Below are 13,686 nucleotides of genomic sequence, written 5' to 3'. Positions count from 1 at the left end.
TGACTTAATCACAACTATATATATATCTGTGTGAATGGTGCAATTGTAGTGTATTGCAATTAGCTTTAGGTTTTTTTGATTATCCTAATTATGCACTATTATAAACTAAACAGTTCTTTTTTTACACTTTAAAATTCCCATGAAGCTAGTTTACCCCTTTTGAGTACTGGCACAGATACGATATATTAACAAAAGTAATGGTGAACAGTGACTGTAAGCCTCAAAAATTATTTTTTCACGTGAGGTCTTAAGTTATCCACATGCTGCACTCGATTTATTTCCTTTCTCGTTTTCAGATGTCCAACATGTCTCAACTGAAGGATGGTTTGTTGAACAGTGAGTATCCTAATCCTGATCTATTTCACAGTTCAGTTTTACAGTTCACATAAAAGCTGCCTTCATGAGTTTAAAGTTTCACATTAATTCTAAAATCACTGATAAAACTGCTAAAAGCTGTTAGTGTAACATGTCTACGGTTTCTATTTTGACATGTATTTGTAGATCGGCATTAGTGAGCATCATTTAATTTTGATTTGTTTGTATGAATTGTGATTCTTTAAGTCCAGTTATTTCAGTTTTCTTTTCTCTCTCTCTCTTTCTCTCTCTCTCTCTCTCTCTCTCTCTCTCTCTCTCTCTCTCTCTCTCTCTCTCTCTCAGGTGATTTTCCAGTTCAATTCCAGCTCGGTTGCTCCTGTGTTACCAGGGGCTTGGTTTGTGGGTTTGGTGGCCTGGTTGTTGGTTTTATTTTAGGTGCCATTGTCTTCTATAAATGTAAAGGTAAGTCAAAGGTTGGGGCGATCAATCTAAAGTTCCAGCTGTCCACCAAAAAGATTCAAATAACAACGTCTGACCTTCACCTACAGGGACGTCATCAACTTCCACTTCCACTATGCACATGTCGCGTGCTGTTGAAAGCGACCAGGGATGGCACAATGCTGGTGCTGATGTCAGTGATTTTACCACTGGCTGTGATTCCGGATGCGCTGACATGGGATGTGCTGACACGGGATGTTCTAGTGGAGGATGTTGTGATTAGTAAAGAGCAAATATCGTCCTGCACTACAGAGTGTGCAAAAACTAAAACTAAAGAATTATCTAACTAGAGTGCACTGGCAATTAAAAACTATGAACCTCACTTTATGTCACTGTTGCTTCTGAACCAGCTACATGATCACTCTGCATTTGTCTGGTTTGGTTGAATGAAGATGAATACTTATTCCTGATCTCTCTTCTTCTTCTTTTCTTTTTCTTATACCTCCCAGCTCAAGTGTAACATTTGGGTTGGTGCTGCCTTTTCTTGTGCAATTTAAAATAAATATTAAATAATATTTGTATTTATTTATATTATTTATAATATAATAAAACATAATATATATTATATGTATTTATGCTATATTATATTATAATAGTATATAATATATATATTTATATATATATATATATATATATATATATATATATATATATATATATATATATATATATATATATATATATTTATTAATATAGCAGTAGCCATACAACTAGGCTTTATAAGGTTGGTGTAGCGTAGCTGTTTAACAACCAGCACTGTGGAAAATTTCAGTATCAGTGTGTGAGTTTTGATTTCTGTTCCTGTTCCTGCCTTCATTTAGACTCAAACTGTGCATAAACTAATTTTCCAAATTTTACATTGTTATAAGATTACATCACACTGTGCTAAAATCATTTAATAATAGTTTCTGTGCTAATTAGGAAATAAAAAGGATGTTTTTAACAGTGTTGCTGACTTTATTTGACTTATTTAGTTGCTCCCAATGATGATGATGGTTCTGTTAGTGGTGATCAGTCTCTTTTATGTAAATTGTAGAAAAAAGTTAAATTGTCAAGAAAAGATACAATTTGGCAGACGCACAGTTTTTGTTGCCAATGTTTGAAATGTCATACTAAAATATATATAAATATGATCCAACAAGATGTTATCAACAAGACAGAATTAGAATTAAAATGTTCAACCATGAATTCATGTGGTAAAGTTAACTTGAGTTGAACTTATGGGTCTATTTTGCATTACTGGCCCCCGAGGCAGCATCAGCTAAAGAACGTATGGAATAGATCTCAGTAGTTCGAATATATTATTGGAAAGAAACTTCATCAGCAGTGCGTCTGTAAATAGAGTCTGTCTAAGTGAAGCAGCTGTTACAGCATCATGTCAGTGGTTGTATTTATAAAGTGCAGCAGCTCTGAACTTAAACGCAGCGTCTCCACACGTGTGAACAGACAGAGCAGATGGACCAACATCGTTTAACTGTTACATTCGAACAAACCACTCTCTGTTGAAAATAGACCCTGATTATGTGACTCAAGTCAAAGGCCTCACATCAGTACTGCTGATGGTAAACCACAGGCCTCTTTTCAAAGTCTTTAACTCGTTCCATCAATGCAAGCCAGCTACTAGTAGACGCACTTCCATGCACCTGTTTGCACAAAATATTTATAGCTCGCACTTGTCTGAGGTGGTGATAACCAACTATTTACATGTATCACAATATGCTCAGCTGCTTCAGGGTAGTGATAGTCAGGTTTTCTAAAAGATTATTCAGTGTTTAATTGGAAACAACACAGTCTCTTAGGTCTTTTATTACACAGTTTAACTTTATTTAATCAAATAATAAAGTGAGATTTATTCAGAGGCCTCAGTAAAGCAAAGAGAATTACAAAACACACACAGCATCAGAAATTATCACAAATACATACAATAAATAAAATGAAAGATGTTGGAAGTTATGTGTTAAAATTGACACAATTTTAAATGGCTTTCTTCATACATGCACTTATGATTGTGAGCACATCACCCCTCTTATAGCTGCTCCACACAGAGAGCTGGGAAGGGTGAGGAACTCTACAGGAGGAAGCAGAGACCAGGTTGATAACCCAAACTGTAAAGACGAAATAGAATTTCTAGATTTGATGGTCTTAATAATCCTGTGTACAACTCACAGTCTCTACTTCCTTCCCCCAGCGTGTTTTTTTCATGTCTTATTGTGGCTGCTTTAGAAAACAGACTTTATTATTTTGAAGTAAGGAACTGACACTAAAACCAGAGTTCAACCTGAGTTCAACCTTTGACTTTTTAAAGAACTGAAACATCTCTTGCTCTCAACTGGTTCCTACACTCTGATCCCTGAAACCTTGAAAGTCTCCAAATACCACTTTCCCCTAACTTCTACATCTTATATGTAGTAGAAAATTATAAAAGTTGTGCACTTTCCAAACTTGTTCTCTGTATTCATGTTAGTCTGTATTTGGGTTTCTGTGGATCCTTTATTGGTTGGTGGTTCCCTTTCTTGAATCTTGAAACTTTTTCTTCCAAAAAATAGTAATGATAAGGAAGATTATGTGTAGATTTATTTGCCATAAATGTACTGTTGATATTGGTTTTATCAAGTATTTTCACTATGCTTTTATCTGTCATTGTCAATTTATTGAACCTTTGTTCTTCCTTTGTTGGTTGGCATCAGCATATTCCTTGGTGTAGTTCAGTGGTGCTGTCGTCTCCTAAGACTGACATAAACTGACAATGACATAAAAATGTTACCTATTAAGATAATGTCCATAAATTTAGCAAACCAAATTGGCACTATGTACACATTTTTTAATAGAAAGGATTACTATACCTTTGTGTTTCCTGCAGAGATGTAGTCCCGCCACCAACAACAGCAGAGCAACCAACAAAGCAGTGACAGAAATCCGCAGCAGGGTGAAGAAATTAGATGAGTGGGAAGGATGAGTTTCTTCAGGAAGGAAATCACTGTCACTTTGTTTTACAACAGTCAACCTGCTCTCTGGTGATTCTCCAGCTACCAGAGATGCTGCACTTTTAGAGTCCTTCATCAGACTTGGAAACATTGTGGATGGTCAGGTTCTTGTTATACAAAGTCTCGAGATGGGACCCATCTTTGTAGAAATCAGCTATGTGTGTGATATGCTGTGACTTAGTTTTCTTGTTTCTACAATGAAGAATCACATCTTCACCCTCCATCACAGGATGAGCAGGAATCTCCAGGATTACAAAACCAGCTGGACGACAGGATAACAAGACATTTTTTAACACAATTTCTGAATCCACTATTTTAAACCTGAATCAAAATAATGAAATATAGGCCTTTTCAATAATGATCATAGGACAATATTGTTTTTAATAAACATTTGGGAATAAACTAAAGATGTGTTACACATACCAGCGATGGTGATGTTGACAGTGTTGCTTCTCTGCCCCTCCTTATTTTCACACCAGTATTCTCCACTGTCTTTTTCAAAGGCAAGTGCAATGAAGCAAGACGGTGCTGCTGTGTTGCAGATTGAAGAATTTGTTGATATTGTTTTATTGAGCTTCCTCATCACCCTCCATTCAGTAAAGGCATCAACCTCACAGTTTACTGTGAAACTTTCGCTTTGAAAGAACTGAAGTCTGTCTGGAACAATGTGAGGAAAACCTGGGACGGAAACTATGAAAAAAAACAAAAAAAACAAAACAAGAAATGTCATCTGATATAAATTTCTGATACGAGCAAATACAAACAAATTATCCTGCTTAAGCAGATGAGTCAAACAAATAATAAATGAACCTAATGGCTAATTATTTCTAACTTACCAGCTGTATGTGCAAAGAAACAGTGGCTGACTTGTGCAACCAGTAGGACTAACACACCTGTTACTGAAGAGACAAATGAAAGAGTTGTCATAAACTGTACTTGATAACAAAATGAGTCAAGAATGGGATGACTGACAGAGACTGTACTTACAAAGACGGATGTAGGGAGCTGTAACCTCCATGACGGCCTGCTGCTGACTGTCTGGTTGTCAGACTAATGTATAAGACGTGATGTAGGTCAGAACCTCCCCTTGATGCAGACACAGTAGTGATGATCAGAAGTGCACATCTATATTTCTATTAATGCAGAACTGCCATAATATCCAACATGGTCTTACCCCAAAAGACACAAAGACTGTTTAATGGCCAGGTCCAACAAACCGCAGACCAGAGTTTGAGTTCCTAGTTCCATTTATGGGTAGGTTTAGATGACAGGTTTGTTTAAAGTTTAATAAACATGTTAAATATAAAGAAACAGGTTGATTATTTTCTATTAAGAGACAATATTGTTCTCCAAACGTTAACCAAGAGCTGTGTCCACACACAACCATAAAAAACTTAAACTAAATTGTAGAATACTGAAAAGATGAAACCAACACATTTCAATGCCATATCAATGCAATCTAAAGAAATCAGTCCAGAAATTACATGTTTTTTCCTTAAACACTCAGATAAGACACAGATTTAAATCCAGCTTTACTCTGGAATTTTTCCAGAAAGCAGATCTCGCAAAACCTGAAATTGACTTAGACCTGACATGAATGCAAATTTATCCCATCTAACAAAAACAGAGTAAAAGAGCACAAATCTAATGTTTGCATATATTTTCCTTCTCTGGTTAGTGTTCTGTTTACTAATCAGATGGTTTATGTGCAGAGTTTGAAGTGTGACCCGTATTATAGACCTAAAATAAAAAGTGCATGATTCAACAAGATGTTATCAACAAGACATAATTTGAATGTACAACCATGATGGTCAGAACAAGAAGTGAATTCATGTGGGTGAGTTGAACTTATGGGTCTATTTTGCATGACTGGCCCCTGAGGCAGCATCAGCTAAAGAATGTATGGAATAGATGTCAATGGTCGAATATATTATTGGAAATTAACTGCATCAGCAGTGCGTCTATAAATTGAGTCTGTCTAGGTGAAGCAGCTATAACAGCATCATGTCAGTGTTCGTATTTATAAAGTGCAGCAGCTCTGAACTTAAATGCAGCGTCTCCACACGTGTGAACAGACAGCGCAGCTGGACCAACGTGGTTTAACTGTTACATTCGAATAAACCACTGTCTGTTAAAAATAGACTCTGATTATGTGACTCAAGTCAAAGGGCTCACATCAGCACTGCTGATGGTAAACCACAGGCCTCTTTTCAAAGTCTTTAACTCGTTCCATCAATGCAAGCCAGCTACTAGTAGACGCACTTCAATTCACCTGTTTGTATGAATATTTTGAATTTCCACTTATCTGAGGTGAAAAAGTTGTTGCATTGCTGAAAACAAATCTCTGTTTTTCCATTATTTTAGCTTTTACTGGAATTAACTACAGGAGTAATTCCAACTATTTATCACAATATGCTCAGCTACTTTAATGTAGTGAATGATCTTGGGACAGTTTTTTCTAAAAAAATTAGTTAAAGTGTGTGTTAAATTTAACATAACACAGCCACTAATGTATTTTATTACACAGTTTAACTTTATTTAATCACATAATAAAGTGAGAATTATTCAGAGGCCTCAGTACAGCAAAGAGAAAGAAAACACAGAATTAAAAAAACACACACAACATCAGAAATTATCACAAATACATACAATAAATAAAATGAAAGAGTGGTAATAATGTGTTTAAATGGACACAATTTGTAAATGGCTTTCTTTATACATGCACTTTTGTCTGAGAGCACATCACCCCTCTTAGAGCTGCTCAACACAGAGAGCTGGGAAGGGTGAGGAGGTGAGCAAGCAGAGCAGGTTGATAACCGTTGAGTAAAAAATGAATTAGAATTTGATTTACTGTGTTTAACTAGTAATTTAACATAGACTATGGGCTCTAGAAGAAACCTACAGTTTTTCAGACTTGACTTCATTTGGCCATGAACATTGTTAACTGTTTTTTTAATTCACACGTGTCTAGTTCTACTGTAGATTGTGGTACAACTCACAGTCTCTACTTCCTTCCCGCAGTGTGTTCCCTCATCTCTTATTGTGGCTGCTTTAGAAAGAAGACTTTATTATTTTGAAGTAAGGAACTGACACTAAAACCTGAGTTTAACCTGAGTTTGACCTTTGACTTTTTAAAGAACTGAAACATTGCTTGCTCTCAACTAGTTCCTGCAGTCTGATCCCTGAAACCCTGAAAGTCTCCAAATACCACTTTCCCCTGACTTCCTACATCTTATACGTAGTACAAGATTTAAAAGTTGTGCACTTTGCAAACATTTTTCATCCAAAAAATAGTAAAAAAGAAAAAGTAAGGAAGATTATCTATGGATTTATTTTCTATATGTACTGTTGATATTAGTTTTATCAAGCTGTTTTTATATAAATCAAAGATATTTAAAAGATTTTACAGTAAAAAGAAAAACAAGTTGCAAATAAGTTTCATATCTGAATAATACAACATATTTCCTTCATCTTTGGGTATTCTTACACTATTTTTTTTTTTTTTTTTTACATTTCTCCACAAAAATGTATAAACAAAAGTCATGAATCTACAAATTTTTGACTTCCTCTCTTGTTAATGGTCATTCAGCCGTAGAGCTTCCCCAGTCCTGTGTTTCTGTAAAACACAAAGTATCTATATACAGCAGCACCTGAGGAAAAGAAATTAATTGAAAACAGAGGGAGCTAAACTGGAAAGCAATACGCAAAATTGTCAGGTTAATTCAGAGTACAGAGGATCTGCAAAGCCAAAGATATGACAAAGGTTTTGGCACCATAGCTTTTTTTTGCCACAGTTTTTTGATTTGTTAAGTTAGTCTAACCTTGTGGTTATAGTACATAGTAGGTTATATAAACTGTAATTGTATGTGTCTGTATCAGTCTTACCTAAAAGTTGATTAGTGAGTAGATGACATTGTCTTCTGACGAAGATGACTTAGTTCCTGCTCCGGACGTTTGTGGCTCTGAGAAAGAAATATTTTACTTTATTATCCACATAATATTTAACATTACTATATAGATTTTCCAATTACTAATAAAAAAATGGTAATATATTACTAAGGTTGTGTGATACTCTTTATGCTACAATTTCTCCTGCAAAAAGGTGGCTTCCTGTTTATGTAAAGGTTTTTCAATAAATGCATGTTAAATATAACAGAACAAAATGTATCATGCAGTTTTAGAATATTTTAATATATCTATATAACATCTTTGAGTTTTTAAAATTTCCATCTTATAGTGAAACCTCACAAATGCAGACAGCTGTTGTGGAATGGTTTTGTTTCAGAATGGTTTTCTCATGTGGCTTGTTAGTACCTTTTTTCTTCCATTGTTTTTCTACAGCAGCATATGTCACATCTGTGTCAACTGTATTTTCACCTTGTGACTCTGAAACATCAAAAAATACAGTTTCTAACACTCTGCTTTTATCTGCCATTGTCAATTCATTCATCATTATCCATCTGTAGATTTAAACTGCAAATACAGTAGACCTAAAAAAAAAATAAATCACACACCTTTGTTCTTCCTTTGTTGGTTGACAACAGCATATGTTGCTTGATGTGGTTCAGTGGCACTGTCCTCTCCTAAGACTAAAACATAAATACAAAACAAATATTTCTGTAATTATTCAGAAGAACCTAATATTGAATGTGACCCTTCTAAAAGCAGTACCCTATATATTTTTCTTTACCTGTGGTGAAGTAAATGGTAAATGGTCTGCACTTATATAGCGCTTTTCTACCTAGCTGGTACTCAAAGCGCTTTACACTGCGTCTCATTCACCCAAGTGACATACGGGGGTTTGAACATGTGTTCAAATAACATATTAAAACATATTATGACAACTTAAATAATTGAAAACTAGAGTCTAAAACAAAGACTAAAACAGAGACTAAAACAAATAACATGGAAACAAATATTCATTAAGAAAATATTCATTGATACTGAATGTACCAGTAGAATGTACACTGGCAGCACATTTAATTTGTTTTCAATGTCCAATCAGACATTATTGAAGTTTTTATGTTTAATCACCCACGGTACATGGTTGAGGGTAGGGGAAAATGATGGTCTGGTTTAACTAGGAGGAAATAAAAGTCACCAGTGCATCAGGCATGACATTTTATTATTATACTTTACCTAAGTGCTTTTGTTTCTGTGGAAACATGTGGAAGGATGTGAAGCTAGATCTACAACCTGTGCTTTTGTTAACACATCCTCCCTACAACATTTTTTGGGTTTAGATGTAGTGCCTAACCAACATAAAAAAATGTTATTTAAGAGATAGTTAAGATAGTTTCCATAATTTTAGCAAATTGGCACTATGTACACATTTTCCAGTAGAGAGGGTTGCTGTACCTTTGTGTTTCCTGCAGAGACGCAGTCCCGCCAACAACAACAGCAGAGCTACCAACAAAGCAGTGACAGAAATCCACAGCAGGGTCAAGAAATCAGATGAGTGGGGAGGATGAGTTTCTTTAGAAAAGAAATCACTGTCACTTTGTTTTACAACAGTCAACCAGCTCTCTGGTGATTCTCCAATACCAGAGATGCTGCACTTTTAGAGTCCTTCATCAGACTTGGAAACATTGTGGATGGTCAGGTTCTTGTTATACAAAGTCTCGAGTTGGGACCCATCTTTGTAGAAATCAGCTATGTGTGTGATGTGCTGTGTTTTCTTGTTTCTACAATGAAGAATCACATCATCACCCTCCATCACAGGATGAGCAGGAATCTCCAGGAGTACAGAACCAGCTGGACGACAGGATAACAAGATATATAATATTTTTAACACAATTTCTGGATATGTCTATTAGAAAATATCACGATGCCCTAAACTGGTCCTATTAACTACTGCTACTGCTAGGGGAAGGTGTCTGAAGAACTTTACTCAAAATAGGGATAATAGGGTCCATTCATATACTTATAAAGTAATTGCTTCTTGTACCTAATTTGTGCAGTATAGTCTTTAGCACAAAATTGTATCTCCAGAATAAAATAATGAATGCAAAGTCAAATGCAATAAACTTCAATCAAAATAATGAAATATAGGCCTTTTCATTAAAGATCATAGGAGCTCATTGGTTTTAAAATCATTTGGAAAAAAAACTGAAGATGTGTTACACATACCAGTGATGGTGATGGTAACAGTTTTGCTTCTCTGCCCCTCTTTATTTTCACACCAGTATTCTCCACTGTCTTTTTCAAAGGCAAGTTCAATGAAGTAAGACGGTGCTGATGTGTTCCAGGTTGAAAAAAATGTGGATATTGTTTTATTGACCTTCCTCATCACCCTCCATTCAGTGAAGGCATCGACCTCACAGTTTACTGTGAAACTTTCATAATCAAAGAACTGAAGTCTGTCTGGAACAATGTGAGGAAAACCTGGGACTGAAACTATGAAACAATAAATAAATTAAATTAATAAAAACTAAGAAATGTCATCTGATAGAAACTTATGCTAAATACAAAACACAAGACAAATCCTCCTTCTTAAGCAGTTAAGTCACACAAATAATTCATTATTGAATGGGTAATTATATGAAACTTACCAGCTGTATGTGCAAAGAAACGGTGGTCGACTTGTGCAACCAGTAGGACTAACACACCTGTTACTGAAGAGACAAATCAGTACTGTACAGTACTGTATACTGTACTTGATAACAAAATGAGTCAAGAATAGGGTGACTGACAGAGACTGTACTTACAAAGTCTGAAGTAGGGAGTTGTAACCTCCATGACGGCCTGCTGCTGAATGTCTGGCTGTCAGACTAATGTATAAGACGTGATGTAGGTCAGAACCTCCCCTTCCTATTTCAGTTTTTTCTGGTGTTGATGCAGACACAGTAGTCACAGACTGAGGTATATATTTAGAAACCTATAGTTCTATTGATGCAGAACTGTCTCAAATAATAATAAAATAATAATATCTCAAATTGTTTAATCCTAAAAGACATCAAGACAGGTGGGTGAGTCTTGAACTTGATGAAACCTTATGATTATTTGTTGTTGCAACATATTTTTGAATAACTGAAGTTAACAAAGAACAAGCTAAGAGGAGATTAGATTAGTTGTTTTATGTGGGTAAAGCATGCATAAAGGGTAAGTCCAGCAAACCACAGATTAAAATATAAGTTTAAAGTATAACCTATAGATATGTATAGGTAACAAATCACTTTAGTTAAAGTCAGAGTAAGATCATGGGTTTGTAGTAACATGTAGCATGTGAGGCTACGGGTAGATTTTTCTCTGTTAAGCCAGACAATAATATTTTTCCAACCTAAACTAGGTGCTGTTAATGTCCACACACAACCATATAAAACTTTAATAATAAGCTATAGTCACAGAAATTAATATTGTACTGCAAGATTAGATAATTGGGCAGAAAAGAAAGTTGGCCAGCATTGTTTAATCCCTGTAAAATGTAAAATACTGAATTAATGTTGCAAAACATTTTAAAGCCATACCCATACAATCTCTAGAAATCTATTTATTTATTTATTTATTTATTATTATTAACTGTTCTACTCTGCCCTCTGCAGTCAGACACATTCACTTCTGGGTTGTTAAAGATGACATGCTGTTGATTTGTATTGATTTATTCGACTTCCATACACAATACATTACAGCTATAGTTACACCTATTTTATTTGACCGCAACTTAGAAAGTCAAAAGTCAGAAACCTGAATATTTGGAAAAAGACAGACAGACAAAACAAACAGTAGTTAAAAGAAAAATACATTTGTAAGGTTGATAATCACCTGACTAGACATACAGTATGTGCACACTCTGTTGGTGTAATTATGATCTAAAAATGTTAATAGCTTTGTTAATAGCTATAGTCTAGTTAGCAATTTAAATGTGTAAATACGTTCTACAACCCTGATTCCAAAAAAGCTATATGTAAAATTTACACAAAAAACTCAATGTAATGATTTGCACATTTAATAACCCCCTATTTAATTCACAACAGAACAAATAAAACATATCAAATGTTAAAACAAAAAAAAAAGTACCATTAGGAAAAAGGTAACTGGGGTTGTCCTTGATTTTGTCCTCTTGAAAAATACAATGGTTTGAATGGTTAAACACTGATGTGTGAGTGTACTGTGGACATTTTGTTATGCACAACTCAAGGCCTTATAACAAACTGCTTCATAGCAGCTTTGTGCGCTATAAGCAAGCAGAAAATCAGTTTCATTATAGAGCTGACAAATAGTTAACAATTAACCAGTCAGGGTTTTTCTACTGTAACAACACAATTAGCACTCAGTTAACCCTCACCTATCCAGATCAGATGTTATCTAACTTTGATTTAACAGTACATCAACATTTATTTAATGTTGGTTTACATATTACTCTAAAAGTCAAAGTTAAGTGAGTGTTTTCTTTCATTCAGTACTACATGCTCCAAATGTTATAGTATTAAATACACAAAATGAAAAGTGTCCCACTACAAATAAGATAATGCAAATCATAATTAAGTTGAGGTGGCAGGGAATTAATCCATAAGTAGTACATCAGCATTGTATTAGTATATAAAGAATCTAAATTGCTGTTTTATAAATGTAGTGAACAAAAACTATTTTATTATTAACAATTTTCTTGAGGATTTAACTGTAAAAATAAGTAAAAGTAAAAGAATCAAAATACTCCGTATACCAACCTACTGGTTCTATACTTTTACTTCTGCCTAGAGGATGTTCAACTTTTATTGTCTTTTTATTATCCATGAACATGATCAAAGTACACAACATGTCATTTGAAGACTTGAACCGTGAAGCTCCCTAAGAAGTAAAACAAATACAATAGCGCAGATACAGGTATGTAGAATTTTCAAATTTCAATTACATATTTAAAATACTATTATGCTTTATATTTGACATTTAATGGCAGCAAATTCTGCTTAAATCAATACATAACAGTACAAACAATATTTAACAACTTTGTGATCATGACAATCAATCAGTATTTAATTGATTTTGGACATTTTTAATCAATATTTAAGTTTCTAACTCTGTATTTCACACCAGGATGGCTTCCCACTGTCAGCTGAGAACTCTCAGAGTTTGGGTTTTCCCAGCCATTTTCTTCCTACTCCTAATTCAAATATGTATTGGAGGTAACATACACACACAAACACATTGTTAAAGCTCTAAGGGCTCTGATAAACTAATGCAACATAGGACATCAAAATACTAACTAATTTATCATGTCATGCATGTTTGATGTAGCAGTTTAGTTCAATTATGTTAGGCTATTTCATATGAAACATTTCTGTTCCTTTTTTTTTGTGCTCTCGTCAGCACAGGACTTTAATAAAAGTGTCGTGACTGTTGAGATTTGGCAATATTTATATCAGAGTTTGATGAGAGATGTTTGCTTTTGTTGTCTAGCTACCATGAGTCAGAAATGATGAATCAACCTGCTCCCCTAACAATTATGTTTCCATAAAATTACATTTTGATATCTTTTTGTGGGAAAGTGCGAAAGGTTTTTCCTTTAACATAACAAGTTTAAAATATGAAAAATGTTTTCCACATAAATATTTAAGAAAGCATCTTTCTACTTTTTATGTTACTGTTTTTGACTTTGTTTTATATACATATACATAAAAAAATTCCCCACTCGTCCCTTCCTTGGAGCGGTCTTATTCCTTCAAGCTCGGGTCCTCTACCAGAGGCCTGGGAGCTTGAGGGTCCTGCGCAGTATCTTAGCTGTTCCTAGGACTGCACTCTTCTGAACAGAGATCTCAGATGTTGTTCCTGGGATCTGCTCGAGCCACTCTCCCAGTTAGGGAGTTACAGCCCCCAGTGTTCCTATTACCACCGGTACCACTTGTGCCTTCACCTTCCACATCTTTTCCATCTCTTCTTTCAGCCCTTGGTA

General features: G+C 34.8%; 2 protein-coding genes across 2 annotated transcripts; both read right to left on the bottom strand.

The window, feature by feature from the left end:
- Positions 1-3,518: 3,518 nt before the first annotated feature.
- Positions 3,519-4,815, bottom strand: LOC113168334 (low affinity immunoglobulin gamma Fc region receptor II-a-like). The gene is given in 6 exon segments (XM_026369352.1): positions 3,519-3,553; positions 3,657-3,840; positions 3,842-4,059; positions 4,221-4,487; positions 4,634-4,696; positions 4,785-4,815. Coding segments are annotated over 6 exon segments (798 nt in total).
- Positions 4,816-7,382: 2,567 nt separating this feature from the next.
- On the bottom strand, positions 7,383-10,535 carry LOC113168333 (high affinity immunoglobulin gamma Fc receptor IB-like). Its single transcript, XM_033326530.1, is given in 4 exon segments — positions 7,383-7,447; positions 9,156-9,551; positions 9,927-10,193; positions 10,505-10,535. Coding segments are annotated over 4 exon segments (759 nt in total).
- Positions 10,536-13,686: the final 3,151 nt, after the last annotated feature.

Source organism: Anabas testudineus, chromosome 18 (assembly GCF_900324465.2).
Source record: "Anabas testudineus chromosome 18, fAnaTes1.2, whole genome shotgun sequence".
In the NCBI taxonomy this organism is placed as follows: domain Eukaryota; kingdom Metazoa; phylum Chordata; class Actinopteri; order Anabantiformes; family Anabantidae; genus Anabas; species Anabas testudineus.
This window is presented reverse-complemented; position numbering and strand designations above follow the sequence as displayed.